The sequence below is a fragment of the Medicago truncatula genome, chromosome 3 (assembly GCF_003473485.1).
Source record: "Medicago truncatula cultivar Jemalong A17 chromosome 3, MtrunA17r5.0-ANR, whole genome shotgun sequence".
NCBI lineage: Eukaryota > Viridiplantae > Streptophyta > Magnoliopsida > Fabales > Fabaceae > Medicago > Medicago truncatula.
Window position 1 is genome coordinate 30,482,396 of NC_053044.1, and position 17,979 is coordinate 30,500,374.

Consider the following 17,979-nt stretch of genomic DNA (forward strand, 5'->3'; position numbering starts at 1 on the left):
CTGGTCATAAGTTATTCACATCTCATTCCCACAAGGGTTAGTAATATTGGTCAAGATACTAATCATATACATACATACATTTTACATGAGGACAAAATACACGTAGAAACCTCAAGTCATAAGTGGCTTGACATGAATTTTTTTGAAGTGAATAATGTTTATATATTTAATTTGATTCAGATGTTGATTCTTTAATTTAAGTCTATATGTTGTTATTTCTTGATGTTTATTGGACTAGTATCTCTTAAGTGGCTCATGTTTCAGCAATCTAACATAAAGTTGTCACATTTTAAAGTATTATATATAGTTTCTACTTTGTAAGTTACTGTTTATGTTCCTTAAAAGATATTGTAGTATGGTTGATAGACTAAAGTATATGATTATATTGCATACTAGTATGTTATATGTTAAGAGGATTTTTTTTCATACTTACACATCAATAATGTTTGGAAACATCGTTATAGAATTACATACATGATTGGATCAAGACGAAACATATTTTTCCATATAAATGTACAAATATTTGAAAAAATATATATATAAACTATAGAACATATAATTAATTGATAAAAATTAAGGATTTTGAGACTATTAGTCAAATCTTTATCTTGGTCTAGAAACCAACTATTTGTTCCCTTCATATAGTCATGAATTTGATATTATGATCTACCATTACAATCATACAAATACAAAAAAAAATAAAAAATGTTGGCAACCCCGTATTAAAAATGTTTTATTTGCTTGAATAGGCAAACTCACCTTATTTAATCACCTTATTTTACAAATTTGATTTCATTACAATCATCATCTTATTGTACAAAGTCATAACTACAAAGATATTGATATTCGATAAAGGAAATCACATAAATTAGCGAGAGCCAACAGAATAACTAAACGATAACTCATGAAATATTCTAGCAATACATTTGTATACTCTCCCAAGAATGCCACTAAATACATAATCATTTGGGAGGAAAATACATTGCCACAACACATTTGCAATAGGCGTTGTTCACACACTTTGGTATCTTAGGATGGTTACACATTTCTTTGGGACAATCGGAATCTCTAAAACATCTATTTTTATATGCTGCAATGAGTAAAAATAATAAAATAATGTAACTAAAATAAGATAAAATAATTCATATTTATTAAATTAGGAAATTCAAAAACTATCAAAATAATTACCTTCAACATTTGTTGCAATAAGAAATAAGTAAACAAAGATAATCATAACATATGTAAACTTGATAGTTTTATCCATACTTCTCATTCTTTGCATGTAACAAATGAATTGAAACTATTATGCAATATCCCTTAAGCACATAAATGTGTTTGGTTTTTATCCCTTCAATATACTTGGTAAATATGTCACGTACTAAACTTACCAATCATAATGTGTCATTCTTGTTTTAAAAAATATAAAGTCATTCTTTTTATGCTTTTACTAAATTATCAATATTTTTATAATCTTTCATGATATGAAAAGGATAATAAGCAATGTAAACACATTTTGGTAACGTAGGATGGCCCACACCTCAACGAAATAAGAAATAAAAAAATAAAGATAATCATAATATAAGTAAATTTGACAATTTCATCCATACTTCCCCTCCTTTTCATGTAACAAATTAATTAAAATTATCATAAAATATCTTTTGAGTATATCAATGTGTTATTTTTATTCCTTTAGTATACTTACTAAATATGTCACATAAAAAAACTTACCAATCATAAAGAGTCATTCTTTTTGTTTTTAGTAATTTTTTATTCTTTTTGTAATGAAATCATAGAGACACAAGCAATTATCCTGGTTCCTTCCACAATCCGGAAGTAGTCCAGTCCCCCTTGCACTTCCAAGGAGATTTCCACTAAATCAATAATCACACAGATTACAACTGCTCAATACTCTCTAGTATGAGACTTCTCAAATGCTCAAGCACGCAGGCAAGAGACTTCCTATGCTCAAGCACTAAAGCAAGAGACTTATATTCAAACAGAATTACAAGAAAATTGTTTGACGTTGAACACTTGATATACAATCAGTGGTGTTCTCAATACAATGCAATAAAAGACTCTCTAGAATTTCTAAGATATATCAAATCAATGCAGAAATTCAAAGTGCTTTTGAGAAACAATTTTGGCAGAGTTTGGGCGCTTTTAACTTGTGATATGTCTCTACCAATCTTCAAGTCTTCACTTCCTTTATATAGGGGAGAGTAGAGAGACGTTGAGATTTTCTTGCACTATAGAGTCGTTGAGAAACCTTTGATCTTTCACCATTAATCTTTTGCCTGATTTGGATGTAGTCCTTTGAAGAATTAACTTCAAATTCATTCCTATCTTGAAAGAACAAATCTGCAGGCAGAGCTGTTATCTTGTCCTGTAGCGAGGACACACTCAGAGTTCGTGGAGGTCGTGGTTGTACATTTGTACTTTGTCAACTCTTCAATAAAGACAAGCACCCAGTGCTTTTCAAATGACCGTTGGCACCTCCCTTTTGATCTTTCGCTCTTTTAGATGAGGTTTATTTCCAAGAAACACTCCTTTTGATCAATTGTAGCTTCTGGTGAAATTTGGCTTCTGATGACTTCTGCTTCTGATGCCTTCTGCTTCTGATGTCTTCTGCTTCTGATGACGTCATCATTTCAGAGGCTCTTGAAACTTCAGAAGCACTTCTTAGCTTCAGACGCAGTTTTCTTCAGATGTTTTAGATTCCTCTTTTTGATGGTTTCTTTGCTCTCTTTTGTTCTTCCAAGACCTATTGAATTAATAAACTTTGCCTATGGTCCTGTACACTTGAACAAATATTAGCAATAACCAATTGACAATTTTTAATACCTTGTTATCATCAAAACTTATTAACGTTTATTGTAAAACACATTTTGTTCCAACACTATCGTGACATGAATATAGACCTATCTGTTATCTCTAACGCTATATCACCTATGCATAATTTAAATCATGTCCCTTTTAGATAGTCAAGTTGACTAGGCTCAAACTAACTCAAAAGGACAATTACGGAACATTACATCGTCGGCAAAACATTAAGAATATATTTAAACTAACAATCAACCAGATTAAGAGTACTACGTAGATTCATAACTATATACTTCTAATTCCAACATATAAGAGAGTTACTCATGATATGCATAACTAGCATAAGAGAGTTAATAGATAGTGTGTAGGAAGAAAATTGATTTGTACAATTCCTCTAGAGTTGTGGGGATCTTTCTAACTTCTCAAGTTCAAGGGGATCCAAGCTTCGAACACAACAAAGAAAAACTCAAGGTGAGCAGATTTCAAGGACTGCATGGAAGCTTGAGTTTCAAAGACTTATAAAATTTCCAATTTCAAGAGTACTTGAAGATTGGTGGTGGTGTGGTTTCTTATGATTGAAGATCAGGGTTATCGAGTGAATCTTTGATAGTGTTAGCTTTTTTCAAAACTTTTCTTAAGTGTTTCAAAATTGGTCAAATTCTGATGAGTTCAGAAACTGACTCATAGTTTATTTTCAACAAATAAAACAAACACACACACGCGCGCGCGCATTCACACACACAGAGAGAGAGAGAGAGAGAGAGAGAGAGAGAGAGAGAGAGAGAGAGAGAGAGAATAATATGTTTTGAAATAGAACAATTAGTGTTCACTCAAACTGTAAAAGGTTGAAGAATTAGAGGAGCGATTGACATGAACAAAGAAACGCACACATAAAATCTGAGAATCAATTTCAAGAGAATAAACACTGAAGAAATTAACAGAGATAGAAAAAACTCATTGCAGTAACTTTCAACCTCGGTCCTTCAATCTTGTGGAACACGGTGCTTGTTGTGATCTAAAACCTAAAGTAGAAACGAATCAAAAGCTTAAATCGTCAATGGTATCATCAACCCGATTAAAATTGAATATTAACTATGGAATTTTAAGTAGAATCGTCAATCGAAATCGATATCAAATTGAGAAAGAACATATCAAATAAGAAATTGAAGAAAAAAACAAATAGCATACCTTTGTTGAATGTGGCCGGAATTTGGAGGCGATGAGGGCTTAGATACTTGGTGAATAATATTGTTGTGATTATGGGTTTAAGAGATTTGGTGTTGTTAAAACTTGGTTGAACAATGAAACAGGATACTTGGCCAGGTCCTATTTTTCCAAAGCAATAGCAATTAGCTTGGCCCTATTTTTAAGTTGGCAATGGAAGTTGGAACACGACAGACACTATATTTTTTTTGTTAGTCGTATGTAAACATCGTGTACTCTATAGAACATCATTGTAATGGTGCATTGAAAATACATTAAGCTTTAATCATTATTGACATCAATTATGATTTACATTGGAAACAAACAAAGTGATGGGAGGGAAAATTTGAATTCAAATTTGAAAGGTAGTGCAGGGATTAGTTTAGGAGTAAATGGTGTGTATTTAGCTTTAACTTGCATAACATACTTTCAAGGATATCTTAGGAGGGAAAAACCAAAAGCTATTAGGGTTTAGCAAAAGCTTGACCTAATAAGCTTTCATAGTAAGTATGATATGATGAGAGAGTAGTATAATAATTGTTTGAATAGGTGTCTACTCATAAATCATCCTTATGAAGCTTTGATTAGGTTTGAAATACTTTGCCTCTAATTAATAATTTTGTTGAATACCAAAGGGATTCTTTGCTTCTATAAAATGATCTGTTGCATTCTCTTTGCCTTTAAAAAACTTTATTTGTTTTTACACGTAGTCAAAAGATGAAAAATAGTATGATCAAAACTTGAAAGCGACATTCCTTCAGAAGAAGACAAAATTGGTCAGAGTGACGTGTCCATCAGAACTTGCTTTCACCAGAATCTAGTTCCATCATATTATGTTTCCATCATAACTTGTTTCTATCATATCATCCTCTAAGTCTTCAAAGCTTTTCTTGTGTACCAAAATTTTGCCCTTTGTGTTCAGAGCTTGATGTTTCAAAACCACTTGAACACCTATTTGTTCTTTCATGCACTGTTATCATCAAAACCTTATAGAGATTGTTTTGAAACCCACTTTTGTTCAAGAATTACCACATACCTAACCTTTCACACACCTTGTAGAACAAAAACACCCATTACTGAGACGATTTGGAGAGGTTGGGACAATGGTTTGGGCTTCCACCAGAAAGGATATTAGACAACAACCACCGTCGAGAAGGGTCGGCGACGGCACACCTGATTTTAACTCAACCACAATGGTTTCTTACAACCCCAGTCGGGGTCGGGTGGGGTGGGTGGGGGGGGGGGGGGGGGGGGGGGGGGGGGGGGGCATGTGATACTACATCTTTCCGACGAGGGTTTGGATGGTAGGAAGAATGAAGAAGAAGACGACAATGAGGGTGTTGATGGTGGAAGGAAGGAGGACGGTGGAGGTCTCAAGATCCCTCATTCTAATGTAAATTTGGTTAATACATCATGTGGCCTTTTCGTAGAGAAGCTACCATGGGACTCTCATTGTTGTGCTTTGTGCACCGATGAGCACTCACCGTCCTCAATAACCTCAAGCATCACACTAGTGATGTATATACAGTCGACATGACGTAGGTGCTTACCATCGATCGATCATCCATTCCAATGTCGGCCATGACTCTGATGCTAAATTGATATGGGTGTGTTTTATCTTCTAAACAGTAAGTGCTACATAATAGCACAAGGTAGAACAACACAACATTAGACATAATAATATTGGACAAACTTTTATTTTATTGAATAATTTTTAATCTTATATGATTTTGGTGGACAAAAAGTTGTTTTAATATTTTAGACAATTTATACGTGGGATAAAACGTTGTGATATAGTTTAGTTAGGGACAAGAATCACAATTTTTTTATCCTGTTCATTGCCTCCAATTTATCCTATCATAAAACAATTTTATATATCAAACACTCTACGATTATAGTTGTCCGGTATTGTCCTTCACTTTTTAACCATCAAACGCAGCTTATATGTTTCGGTTTTTCCCTTTTTAGCATTGGCTTTTATTTGTTTGGTCAAAATTTAATATTGGTTTCTGGACAATGCTTTTTGTTGAACCGACCAACTTAACGTTAGTCAAGGTGATGACATATTGGAAACTCTCACGCTTTAGAGCTTTTATTAGATATAGTCGGATGATCTCTTCCTTTTTATAATACTTGGAAAAAAATTACATTAATTTTAACTAGTGGGTATACCAACTTCTCTCATAGGTACCAAATAACTCACCTTAAAAATATTGAATATTACCACTGAGTTGATTCTCGTCCTATTTAATATTTTAATCTTTGTTTTAAGAAAGTGGAAAACAATATTTATAACCATAAAAATGGCACCCCTTTTATGTCTCTGCACGTAGATATATAGGGGAAGCCAAACCAACTAGGAAGAGAAAATGAAAGAAGAGAGAGAGAGAGAGAGAGAGAGAAATCCTTTACCCGTGAGGAAAACTTGGAGGCATTCAAAGACCATCAACACCAAAAGCTGTTACATGTTTTTAACACTTTTTTGCAAGTAGCTATAGTTGCTATTTTGAATGGTATCTTGATATATTAGAAGATTGCTCTTTTCCCTTTTAAAATTGTTCATTCACATGATTCAGTGGGAGTTAATTTATGCTCGACATTTTTCAGTGGTAGTAACTCACACTGACACTTTTTAGATCGGTTCAATCATTTTTTAAGTTGGGTCAACCGATCTTAAAAGTGTCGGCGTGTATTGGAAAAAACTCAAATCTCACATCAGATAGATGAGACTCTTTATAAGAGTTTATATAGATGAGACAGTCCTCATCTCATAAGCCGGTTTTGTAAGGATGATTTAGGCCCCAAATTTCAACATGGTATCAGAGCTTGTCGAAATCAAGGGCCACCTAGCTATTCATGCACCAAGCCCAAAGAATGTTGGGCGTGAGGGGGGTGTATTGGAAAAAACTCAAGTCTCACATGAGATAGATAAGACTCTTGATCAGAGTTTAGATAGAGGAGGCAATCTTATCAAGTGTGAGTTATCACTCCCTGGATCAAGTGAATAAGAGTAATTTTCGACATATTATAGCCATTGATATCGAGGGATTCTTTATCTGCTTCTAAGTTAACCCCACTATATGCTGCCATTGCACCACCATCACTTTCATCAGTAGTTATTCACGTTCCTCCCATGCAGAAGAATGTTTGTTTTCCTAAACAAGTATACTGTTTTCTTTTACTATCTATGACCCTACACGCCACTCTTGTTTCATATTTATGTATAATACTTGCAGGACAAACTTACACCAGCTTGCATATGTTGTCTTTTTCTCTGATATCCACTTCGAATGTGGCAAATCAAACTTCATTTCTCGTGAATGAATTAACTTACTGTTTTCATTCTTCTAGTTCGTTTCCCTTTGTTACACTAACAATATATTTGTATAGTTATAAGAGTTAAATAAATTTTTTTGTTTTTAAAAAAGCTTAATAGCAGTTTTCGTCCCCTAACTTTTACGAAGTTGCGATTTGGCCCCCTAAGAAAAATAACTACAAAACCGCACCCTAAGTTTTGCAAATATAGCAATTTTGGCCCCAAGGCCAATTTTTGGTAAAAAATAAATAAATAAAAAACATGTGACACCTCACGTAGGGTGACACATCAGCGTAGACCAAGTCAAAATTGGCATTGGGGGTCAAAACTACCACAGATGCAAAACTTAGGGGGTGGTTTTGTAGTTTTTTTTTTTAGCAGGTCAAAATCACAACTTTGAAAAAGTTGGAGGGCTAAAACTGCTATTAATTAGCCTTTAAAAAATTATTAGATTATGTTTATTTGTTTTGGCATGTTTTCGTCCTTACAAAATTTTCTCACACGCCGTCTTATTACTTTTTTTTTTAGGGACCGTCTAATTACTTATTGTTATTAAGTCAATGTCTATTTTTGAATGATTTTCTTGCAGACATAATTAAAAATTATAAAACGTTCGTCCGAGAAAAAAGCTGAAATTTTTAGGTTGAAAAACTCAGGCATGTTTTCGTCCTTAAAAAAAATGTAGGTATAAATTTTTTGTTATTTTTATCTATAACTTTTAAAGTTTAAAAAATTCATATTTAATTTATTTAAACATTATTATTTTTTGTGAATAATCTTTCTATAATGATCTAAACATGCCGAAAAAAATTATTTAAAAATATAAATTTTAAGGATAATTTAACAATTTTGAAAAACAACATAGACCAAAATTTCGTGCAAAAAGACTTATTCTTCAACTGAATAGTTTTTCATCTTATTCTTTAAATTGATTATTGTGAAGAATAATATTTTTGTGAATCATATGAAGCTTGCATAGAAAATGTACAAATTTCAATTGATAAAAAATATATATAAATTTGTTGAGTCCAACAGCAAAAGGGAGATGAGAGAGAGTAGTTCGTGAGTTGGCTATATTTGTCTTGTTAGTAAGTTTTTTAGCTTTGTTAAAGTGTTTAATTTATTTAGTATTTTTTTTTTCTTGTGTTTTATTTGCATTGATTTTATTTGTCGATGGATGTTGTGTTTGAGAGGATTGTTTTTGTCATCGAAAGAGGTTAGGAGTGCAGCTTATTCATAACTCATGGATAAGTGGAATGGACTAGCCATCACATTGATGATGAATCAATATAAACATACTAGGTCATTCTCTTGAACTAGAAAAATTGTATTGTAATTCATCGAGTTCTAAATTCTAAATGACAATCCAATCTTTTAACGAAAAATTATTTAGGCTTTTAAAAAAGTTTTTGAGTCGTGTCAAATTAATCTTTGATGATATCTTGAATACTATTCATAACCTTATCTTTGAGATCATGTAAAATACTTTAGTAGAGGAACAAAAATGAAAGAAAATGTTGAATTGTGTTCTTAGAAACTTAGTGAAATATTTAACTTCAATTTTGAATGTTGTATAAGAGAATGTTTTTTGACATATGATTTATCAAACATACTAGAAACTTTATTCAGTTGTATAAGTTTATATAGTATAAATCATTATATGCAAAATTTTACACCAATTTAAAATTATTTGATATGTTATTAAAACTCGTCAATATTAATGATGTTCAATAAAAATGCATAAATCGTTAATCTTGTTTAGTCTCAATAACATATCAAATGATTTTTGGTCTGTATAGTGTAAAAGTAATTGAATTCAGCTGGTTAGTAAGCTCCACAAAGGACAAAACGTTCAAAAGAACCCTAATTAGAATTATGAATTGAACAATATTTCGTCAAACTTTATTTATTCCCGATCGAACTTCTGATTAATGGGCCCCCCTTTCCCTAGGAATACGAGGATTAATAAAAAAAAAATGTAATTAAATCCCTCTTTATACATAAAATATTCCCAATAATTTACAAATACTATCCCGTAATATTAAGCCGCGTCAAACTAGGTCTTTAATAGCTTTAGAGGAACAAAGTTAGTTCAATGACAAATATAATTGTCACAAGAAAAAAACAAGAGCCTTGAAGTTAAAACTTTTCACATACATATGATAATTCCAAAACTGCATCACATGTGATCAACAAGATTCTGTGTCCACATCCTCTTTATAAACCAATAGATATTGTTTAGATTTCTTTGTGTAAATTATTACAAGTTCTCTCTATCTTGTGAGAGAGAGAGTGAGAGAATGGTTTCCAAGGTTCACAAGAGAACAGCTATGTACAGAAACCTACATCTTCTACGTTCAATCATACACTCCACTTCGGTGATTATGCTCATCTTTTGTTTAATTATGTTTATTCCTCTATATTTATTTACTTTGCATCAAGGAATGTTTTGTGTTTGTTAATGCAGAACAGTAAAACCTCCGTAATATTGGATGCAACAAAATATATACAAGATTTAAAGCAAAAACTTGAAGAAATTAACCCGTTGCGAGTTGCAGCGTCAACAAAAATGGTCGACTATGATGCTACGCCTAAGGTAACATGTTCATGAACCTGATTATTATTCAACCAAACAATTCATATGATGCGGACTTTTTTTCAAGCAAAAGATTTAAGTCTGTTTATGAGATAACATCACTCGTAAACAAGAAATTATTAATTGAGTTTGATTTGTAATATATTGATTTTGCAGATTAAAGTTGAACCAAAAGAAGAGGGCTTTGTAATAGAGGTGATGAGTGAAAAGAGATGTCAAGGATTGCTAGTGTTCATATTGGAAGCCGTTGAAGACCTGGGTCTTGAAGTGCTCGACGCTAGGGTTTCTTGTGTTGATAACTTCTGCTTAGAGGCTGTTGGGAACAAAGTAATTGCTAAACACATAAAATTACTCACATATGATACATACAGCTGCAACTGCAGTTGTATGTAATGTTGTTACAAAGACCTATAAAACCTTCAAATTGCAACAGCGAATATAATTGTGAATTGCAATTTAGAACTAAGTAATGATTTTTTTCACGAAATCACTTATCTTTGAAACATATTTTTAAGGTATCACTGACGCAGGTAATTTTATATATTGTAGCAGGAGAAGAATGAAGATACTTGTCCTTTGAATGCACAATCAGTTGAACAAGTAGTGTCTCAAGCTATTCAAAACTGGAGGGAAGTTACACAACAATGACGATGAAGGATAGTATTTGTATCTAATCAGAAAATCTATGCTTATTAATGCTTGAGTTTCCCTTGTTGTTAAGGACTTTTGCATGGTGGAAAAGTTTGCCTTTGTCATGAATATGTTGAACTTAAAATACTTGTGTGTATAGATGAAAGAATCGAAACAAAATTTCATATTGATGGGGAACATCTTAAACGGGGTGTTTACCCAATAGAAGTGAAAGAAATAGAAAGATGATGCAAAAGACATGATAGAAACAGTTATATTTTAACACCCATATAAGTTTGAAACACTCGTTTAACTTCTCATTTTCTCTCTTTTGCCATCACATCATTTATTTTTCTATCAGATTGCCATCTCTATCTCTATCTCTCTCATGTGATGTCGAATGTATGAATATATTGATGATATGATAGTAAGATTGAGACAGAAAAATAAGGTGTTAAATAAATGTTAGAGAATTAAGGGTGTCTATATATCAGATTCCTCTTTGGAGATAGAAGATTTTTTTTTTTTTTATTAAAAAAATATTATTAAAAAAAAAAAAGATTTAAATTGCAGTAGCAGTTGTATAACAAAATTGCAATTTAATAACGTTGATGGAAATAGATTTTAATGATTACGTTGGAATTGATCAAAATGGGTGGGAGGGATGTTATTATGCATATAAACATGAATCATCTAAAGTAATGACATTAATAACATGTTGTGGAAATTCAAATTCGATTTTCAAATTAGGAAGATGGTTTATGAGTATTAATTGCGTGGAGAAATGAGAGAATTTTAAGTTTAAAATTAGGGTTAAGTATAGCTTGATTGGTTAAGATTTATAAACAAGAGATACTTAAAAAGCAATCATTAGTAAACAAGATCTTTTATTAAAAAAGTTTGTTATGTCAAGTAGATCTGTCAAAACGGACGGGCCGGCCCTAGCGGACTTCGGACTTTAGCAGGCCAGACCAAAAAACTCGGATGATAAAACGGGCTTGAAATATATTACCCGAGCCCGGCCCTACACGAGCTGCGGGCTAAACGGGCCGGCCCGTATTAAAAATTATATTTTTTTATTTTAAAAAAGTACTATAAAACACTGCTATAATTTTTTTAATATGTTTAAATAATGTCTAGCTCAATATTTTAGGCCCAAGCCCTATATTTATTCGGGCTAAACGGGCCGTAGCGGGCCGGTCCGTTTTGACAGCTCTAATGTCAAGCTAACTCTAAACCTATTTGTCCTTCTCAGCTTTTACATATTCAATGAGATATGAAATTCGAATTCAAAATTAACATTTTCCCTCTAAAATATACGAATTAGGCATCCTTTCATTTTTCTATAAATTCGTGTTTTCCGTAATGATTAATCGTAATATGGATACATTGCTTTCATGTACACTACTAGGAAAAACAAAATTAGGGAGGGAAATTAGTGACAAAAAATAAAATCCCTCACAAATCCCTTGGTCACAAGATTTAGTGACGAAATTAGAGAGAGATTTCTTGTTTTCCCTCACTAAATTTCTCTCACTCATTTTTGTTTTTTTAGTACTGATATCATTTCACCGCCATATCAATGTGATGAGATTAATTTTCAATTTTCCTACGAGAAAAAACTGTCTCCATATGATGTTACTTCTGGATTTCTGGTGAGTTGTTTAATTGTTATGGATTTTTGGGTCGATGGTCTAGTATAAACACACATTAACATGCTATCTGACAATAGCCTTCATAAGTCGAATTTATTATGATTTGCTTATTTAGATAGACAAAAAAGTGGACGTTTCGGGTTTGAATCCTAGTCATGGCGTCTGCCCTAACAATATCGACAATTTTCACCAATTGAGCTAGGATGTGTGGATAATTTATTTTGATTCTTAATCCATCGATATGAATTACTTTCCCAAAAATAGTACACATTAACTTGACTATATGACAATACACTCAGTTAATGCATAAGTATTTGTCCAAAAATATTATTCATCTTCTGTGATTTTCCCTTGTCTATCATGAAAGTTTATAATGATGGAAATTTAGTGAAAAAATCGAATTATTCTTTTGATTGATATTTTATGTGACTTATTTACTAAGGGTTCTAAAGGGACAAAAACGGTCCATTGATATTCTCAAGAGACATTTAGTATTTATTTTAAATTTAGGAAGGTCTTTTATAACAACATAACATAATAAACTATTTAATTTATGTAAGAGTAGGATGTCCCTTATAAATTATAATGTGATAAAACCATTTGTTACATGTTGAGGAAGGAAATATAGCTGAAATTTGTAGGTTTGTTTATGTTATGATTATTTTTCTTTCCTTGTTTCTTGTTACAACGAATGTTAAAGGTATTTCAAATATTTACGGTTTTCAAATTTCATATTCTTTTTTTTTTGGTCAGGTAGCCTAGTGGCTAGAAATTCACTTTTAAAGTGAATAAGTGGGGTGTCCGGGGTTCGAACCCCGGCCCCTGCATATAATAATGCATTGTCCCTGCCAACTGAGCTATGCTCACGGGGACAAATTTCATATTCTTTACTTAGTACAAATTATTTTATCTGATTTTAGTTGCATTATGTTATTCTCTTTTTCATCATTACAGCCCAATCTCCTAGATGTTCCGCGCCATATGCAAATGTGTTCTACCATCGGGCCTAATAGATTTTGTGAATATGATTTTCCATTTAGTGAAAGATCGATGAGAGTACACATAATTCTAGACTATTTATGATTTATTATGTATTGGTGCCTAATATTTCTTTTTTATCTTTCTGATTTCATAAACCTTGATGATTGTCCAATATTGAATATAATAAATAAAAAGTAGCCTTTAGCACGAAATTGCAAGTGGCAAAGTGGTTAAAGCCTAGTAATTTATTTCTCAGGTTGATGGTCATGTGTTCAAGTCCGACCCATGCCAATTTTCAAAACATTTAAAAAATAATTGGAAGCATGGTCAAAGGCTAACGTTGACTCGCCCGGTTTACAGAAACTAGTCGGTTCCCTTGTCGAGCGTGGTTTCTCTTCTTTCTTTGAAGGTTTTCCCATGTTGCTTTGTAGTATTTCTCCATTCATGAGGTTCGTTCTGCTTTTTGTTAGGGTTGTTTGCCTTTGGCCCTTCCTTGCTCCGTCGGAGACGGTGGTGCCAAAGAAGAGCAACAACAACAAATCTTTCGTTCAAGCTCTTTCAGCATTTTGTGATATCGAGTTGAATCAACTTCCCCCCTAAGGTTTACATCGGTTATGCAGTTTGTGTGAAAATCTCATGGGAAGAGTATGAATCAGCAAGCTCCATGGGAGGTTGACATTACACAAAGGGGATTCACCATTGACAACCAAATCTCTCAAACTCAAGTTGAATGATTTCTTGCCAAGCCTAAAAAAAGGGAGGGACATGCCTTCCTTGTTGCTATCAAATATGATTAGTAACCGTTGTATTGTGCACACTACAAAATCTTAGGCCATGCCCTGCAAAATGGTAAGAAATTAAGCTCAAAGAATTATCAAAGCACTTATAGGATCAAGGTAGCTAAGAGACATCAACCCAATACTACTCAGACTGATTTCACTGTTCCAGGGGGTAAGGTAGTGAAGCAATCATAGATAAGTCAAAAGGTGGATGCTCACATCACTAGAGACACGCAGTGCTAGGACTCCTTTATTTTGGTCATTTAGGTTATTGCTAGTTAAGTGTTTGAACTATAGTTTTATCTCTCACATTGTTTTGTTTTGTTCTCATATTCATAGAAGCATTTTGTTTTAGGCACCAATGGCCATAGTTGGCCTGCTGATTCTTTTTGTTGTATTAAGATTCAGGCATCTTCCTGTTTTGCAATTTAATTTTTTCTCTCCTTAATAAAAAAAAAATTGTCCAAAACCAAAAAACACATTTCAATTATTGGAAAACATGATAAATTGCTCTTTAGGTACCCATAGTTTATTATCAGGCACCCTGAACGAAAAAAAATGCTCCCAACAAGTTAATTACGATATGTTGATGTTCGGTAGTTAATTGTCATTCCAAAATCAGCATTCCTCAATTTTAGCTTGTCTCAGTCATCATCTATGTATTCTCTAAACAAATGGTAACCACAAAATAATGGTAAGTGTTAACAATACATGATTGAAGAATTCTACATTTCTTTTTCAAAAACAATTAATAATTTAACTAGAAACTTATATGATACAATCATTTCTCGTAACCTTAAGCTCTCGTGAGCTTAGCTCAGTTGGTAGGGACAATACATAATATATGCAAGGTCTGGGGTTCAAACCTCGACCACCACAACAAAAAAAAAAATCCTCATAGCCTTACTACTATGGCAAAGTGTGTGCCAAATGACAAATAAATAAAGTTGATGCTTGAACGGTTGTTAACCATCATTCAAAGCAAGTGCATTCTTCTTCTTCTTCTTCTTCTTTGTGTTCATTTATATGCAGGTCTAGAACAATAGTTAACTACCGCTCACAACAAAAGTTAATTGTTTTATTGTAATTAGAGTAAATTCGTCTGTCCGAGATGTTTCATATTTTAGATTCTCACATTGAATTCTTTCATATAAGACAAATTGTGAAGAAAGGGAATGCATTCCAATATATATTTTTTCAACATCATCCTACTTCCCTTAACGAGACTTAACTGCCGTTGGATAATTTAATGACCAGAAGTTAACTTCCATTGGGTGAATGACAATTATTTACCACTGAGTATTTTGGTATTTTTCGGATATTTGGAAGAAAAAATGGAAGTGAGAAGAGCTATTTTCTATCCAAAGAGCCCACTGAATCAAAAACAACCCATATAATTTTGAAAATTGTTGTTCTGACATTCATAACTTCACAATGACATATGTAAATTAACTAAAAGTCCCCGGCGGTAGTTAACTACCGTTGAGCAAGCCGGCAACAGTTAATTGTCGCTGATGTCAACGGTTGTTAACTGCCGCTGTGTTCTGTTAATAGTTCAGCCCATAACCCAGTTTCCAGCCACTCTTTCATGTCTCTATCTCTCTAAATATTTCAATTTTCACTCTCTCTCTCTCTAAAAAAAAACACTACCAAATCATCCAAAAAAAAATTCCACTAAATCACAAGTAAGCTATCACTAATGCTATTGTCATAAATTTTAGTTAGTATATATATGTTTATATGTTTACAATTTTAGTTGTAGTTTAATTTTTAAATTTTGATTTTTTTTTTAATATAGTTATATAGTAGATCTGAAATACTATTAACAAGTATTATGAATAATGGAGTTATATTGCTTAAATTTATATTTTTTTTTCGAATTTTATAAATTTTTTAGGGTTTGATTTTTTTTTTCTTCCTAATATAGTTATGTTGTAAATCTGAAATGCTATTAACAAATATTATGAATACTTATTATAATGGAGTTACATTGCTTAAATTTATATGTTTTTTCGAATTTTATAAAATTTTTAGTGTTTATTTAGGATTTTTAAGGTTTATGTAAAATTTCCACTACAAGTGTTTGATAAAATGTTTGAATGAATTTTTCATTGATTATTTTTAATTTCTTATTGTGTAGATTTGAGACAATGTCCGGGTGGATCGACGTTCATGCACAATTCAACGGCGGAGAACCTTAGAGGTTGAAGGTTCAGTGTCTTGGTGTAACGTTAAGAGGTCTCAAGGATGAACTGAATGAATTCAACCAAGGAGTCAACCCCAGAGACACAAGGAGGGTGGAATACGTTTAGTATAAATGTCCAATGCTCGTAGAGGGGAGAATATCATTTAGTTGGGTGGAATTAACGAACGACGAAAACATGACGAACATGTTTTGGGAGCACAACATGTTCCAATGGATCGATATGCGGGTAACGTTGCTGAGATCAACTAAAGATATTATCAACAATCTGATTCCGCCATAATATCGTGATTAGGTAGGGAATGTGTAACACCCCCAGACTGTTTTCAGAATTGCCGACTGACCCCACAAACCAACACGAGTCTTTTCAGCGTGTTTTTGTCCTCACTCGCACGCTTATCGGGAAACTTCCCGGTAGGTCACCCATCCCAAAATTGCTCAAAGTCAAGCACGCTTAACTGTGGAGTTCTTATGAAATGAGCTACCGAAAAGAAGATGCATCTTAGTGATATAGGTAGTACCAAACAATTCTTATAAGCCTTCATTTAACCATGCAGTCCCATACATGCACAGCCTCAGGATCCCTCTCATTCCAATGTGATTCAATTTTTCCTAGAAGCTTGCTAGGAGCCGGACCACTTGCCGCCCTCATCAGCCTCGGGCGTTACAGAATGCACATTGCAACTACAACAATTGTCTTCCTTTGAATGAGGTAATTCAAACTTGTTAAACGGCAGGACTCAAACATTCGCCCGACATTTCTATTGTTCATTTCTAAAGATTAAATTCTTGTTAGGCCGATTTAAATGAAGGTATTGAAGTGTCAAGGAATGCACCTCATTCTTTTGACACTTGAATACCATTATTTATACCAAGCCTAACAAGAATTTAATCTTTGGAATGGAACAATAGAAATGTCGGACTAATATTTGAGTCCTGCTATTTAGCAAGTTTGAATTTACCTCATTCAGAGGTAAGACAATTGTTGTAGTTGGAAGGTACATTCCCGAATGTAATGTGATAACATATATAGTTGATTCTACATAATACATGTTGTTTTGAATGGAACAATAATTAATTTATTCACTTTTCGAAACTATTTATTCATTACGCAATGTTAATTATTCGTATTCATGTTAGATTAAATTAGTCTTTATTCGAATACGCAATTATTCAAAACGCGACTTTAATCGAAATTATTCAAAACACGATTTTTATTCAAAAGCACCATCATGTCAAGGAAAATGTAGCAAAATCCGCGCAACATATAAAAAAACAAAAAAAGGATCCAAAACAATTAGGTATTACAAGCCACTACATTCAAGCATCTTCCTCATCACACAAGTCAATCGGGATGCCTGCGACAGTCCCTGGGACATTTGCTTTTAATTGAGGAGCAAAATAGCATGTCCTCCCGCTCCTCCTCAACCTCGACTGATTGTACACCAAAACCTTCGAATCCTTCTTTCTTCTTCATGTCATCACCCTCCTTTTTGTTCAACTCAACGTTTCCTTGATTCTGAGACATATCTACATAAACAAATTGGCAGTCAAAACTTAAACTAATCGTAATGATTCTACAATAATTCCTCAAAAACTAAACTAATCCTAAAAAGTATACAATAACTAATCGTAACAATTCTATCACAAATTCATAACAAACCTAAACCAATCATAACGATTATACAACAATTCATCATAACCTAAACTAATCCTAAAAATTCTACCATAATTTTCTAACAATTCTACAACAATATGTCAATCTTATTTAAAATATCCATTAAACTTATACCTAA

At 32.8% G+C, this 17,979-nt stretch overlaps 1 protein-coding gene and 2 long non-coding RNA genes across 6 annotated transcripts; 2 read left to right on the forward strand and 1 right to left on the reverse strand.

Moving 5' to 3' along the window:
• Nucleotides 1-720: 720 nt before the first annotated feature.
• LOC25491013 (uncharacterized) lies at nt 721-1,348 on the reverse strand. Its single transcript, XR_003010681.2, has 2 exons — nt 1,189-1,348; nt 721-1,090 (listed from the first exon to the last, which is right to left on the reverse strand). It is a non-coding gene; the product is annotated as an uncharacterized lncRNA (long non-coding RNA).
• Nucleotides 1,349-9,556: 8,208 nt separating this feature from the next.
• On the forward strand, nt 9,557-10,867 carry LOC25491014 (uncharacterized). 2 transcript variants are annotated; one of them, XM_013604928.3, is made up of 4 exons: nt 9,557-9,717; nt 9,807-9,935; nt 10,092-10,262; nt 10,485-10,867. In XM_013604928.3, the coding sequence occupies exons 1-4, from the start codon at nt 9,640-9,642 to the stop codon at nt 10,581-10,583; spliced, it is 477 nt and encodes a 158-aa protein (XP_013460382.1). In that variant the 5' UTR covers nt 9,557-9,639; the 3' UTR covers nt 10,584-10,867. The 2 variants fall into 2 exon arrangements, with proteins under 2 accessions (XP_013460382.1, XP_024635956.1); XM_024780188.2 differs by having other exon boundaries at nt 10,488-10,867.
• A 1,888-nt stretch (nt 10,868-12,755) lies between these two features.
• Nucleotides 12,756-14,289, forward strand: LOC112420071 (uncharacterized). 3 transcript variants are annotated; one of them, XR_005645424.1, is made up of 3 exons: nt 12,774-12,861; nt 13,175-13,650; nt 13,822-14,289. It is a non-coding gene; the product is annotated as an uncharacterized lncRNA (long non-coding RNA). The 3 variants fall into 3 exon arrangements; XR_003010272.2 differs by having other exon boundaries at nt 12,785-12,920; XR_005645423.1 differs by having other exon boundaries at nt 12,756-13,650.
• Nucleotides 14,290-17,979: the final 3,690 nt, after the last annotated feature.

What these genes read in the sequence shown, in the direction of transcription:
- LOC25491014 (XM_013604928.3), top strand. Translation starts at nt 9,640, where the DNA reads ATGGTTTCCAAGGTTCACAAGAGAACAGCTATGTACAGAAACCTACAT. An exon ending in CAATCATACACTCCACTTCG is followed by an intron (nt 9,718 to 9,806) that starts GTGATTATGCTC and finishes TTGTTAATGCAG; the next exon opens with AACAGTAAAACCTCCGTAAT. An exon ending in TAGAGGCTGTTGGGAACAAA is followed by an intron (nt 10,263 to 10,484) that starts GTAATTGCTAAA and finishes TATATATTGTAG; the next exon opens with CAGGAGAAGAATGAAGATAC.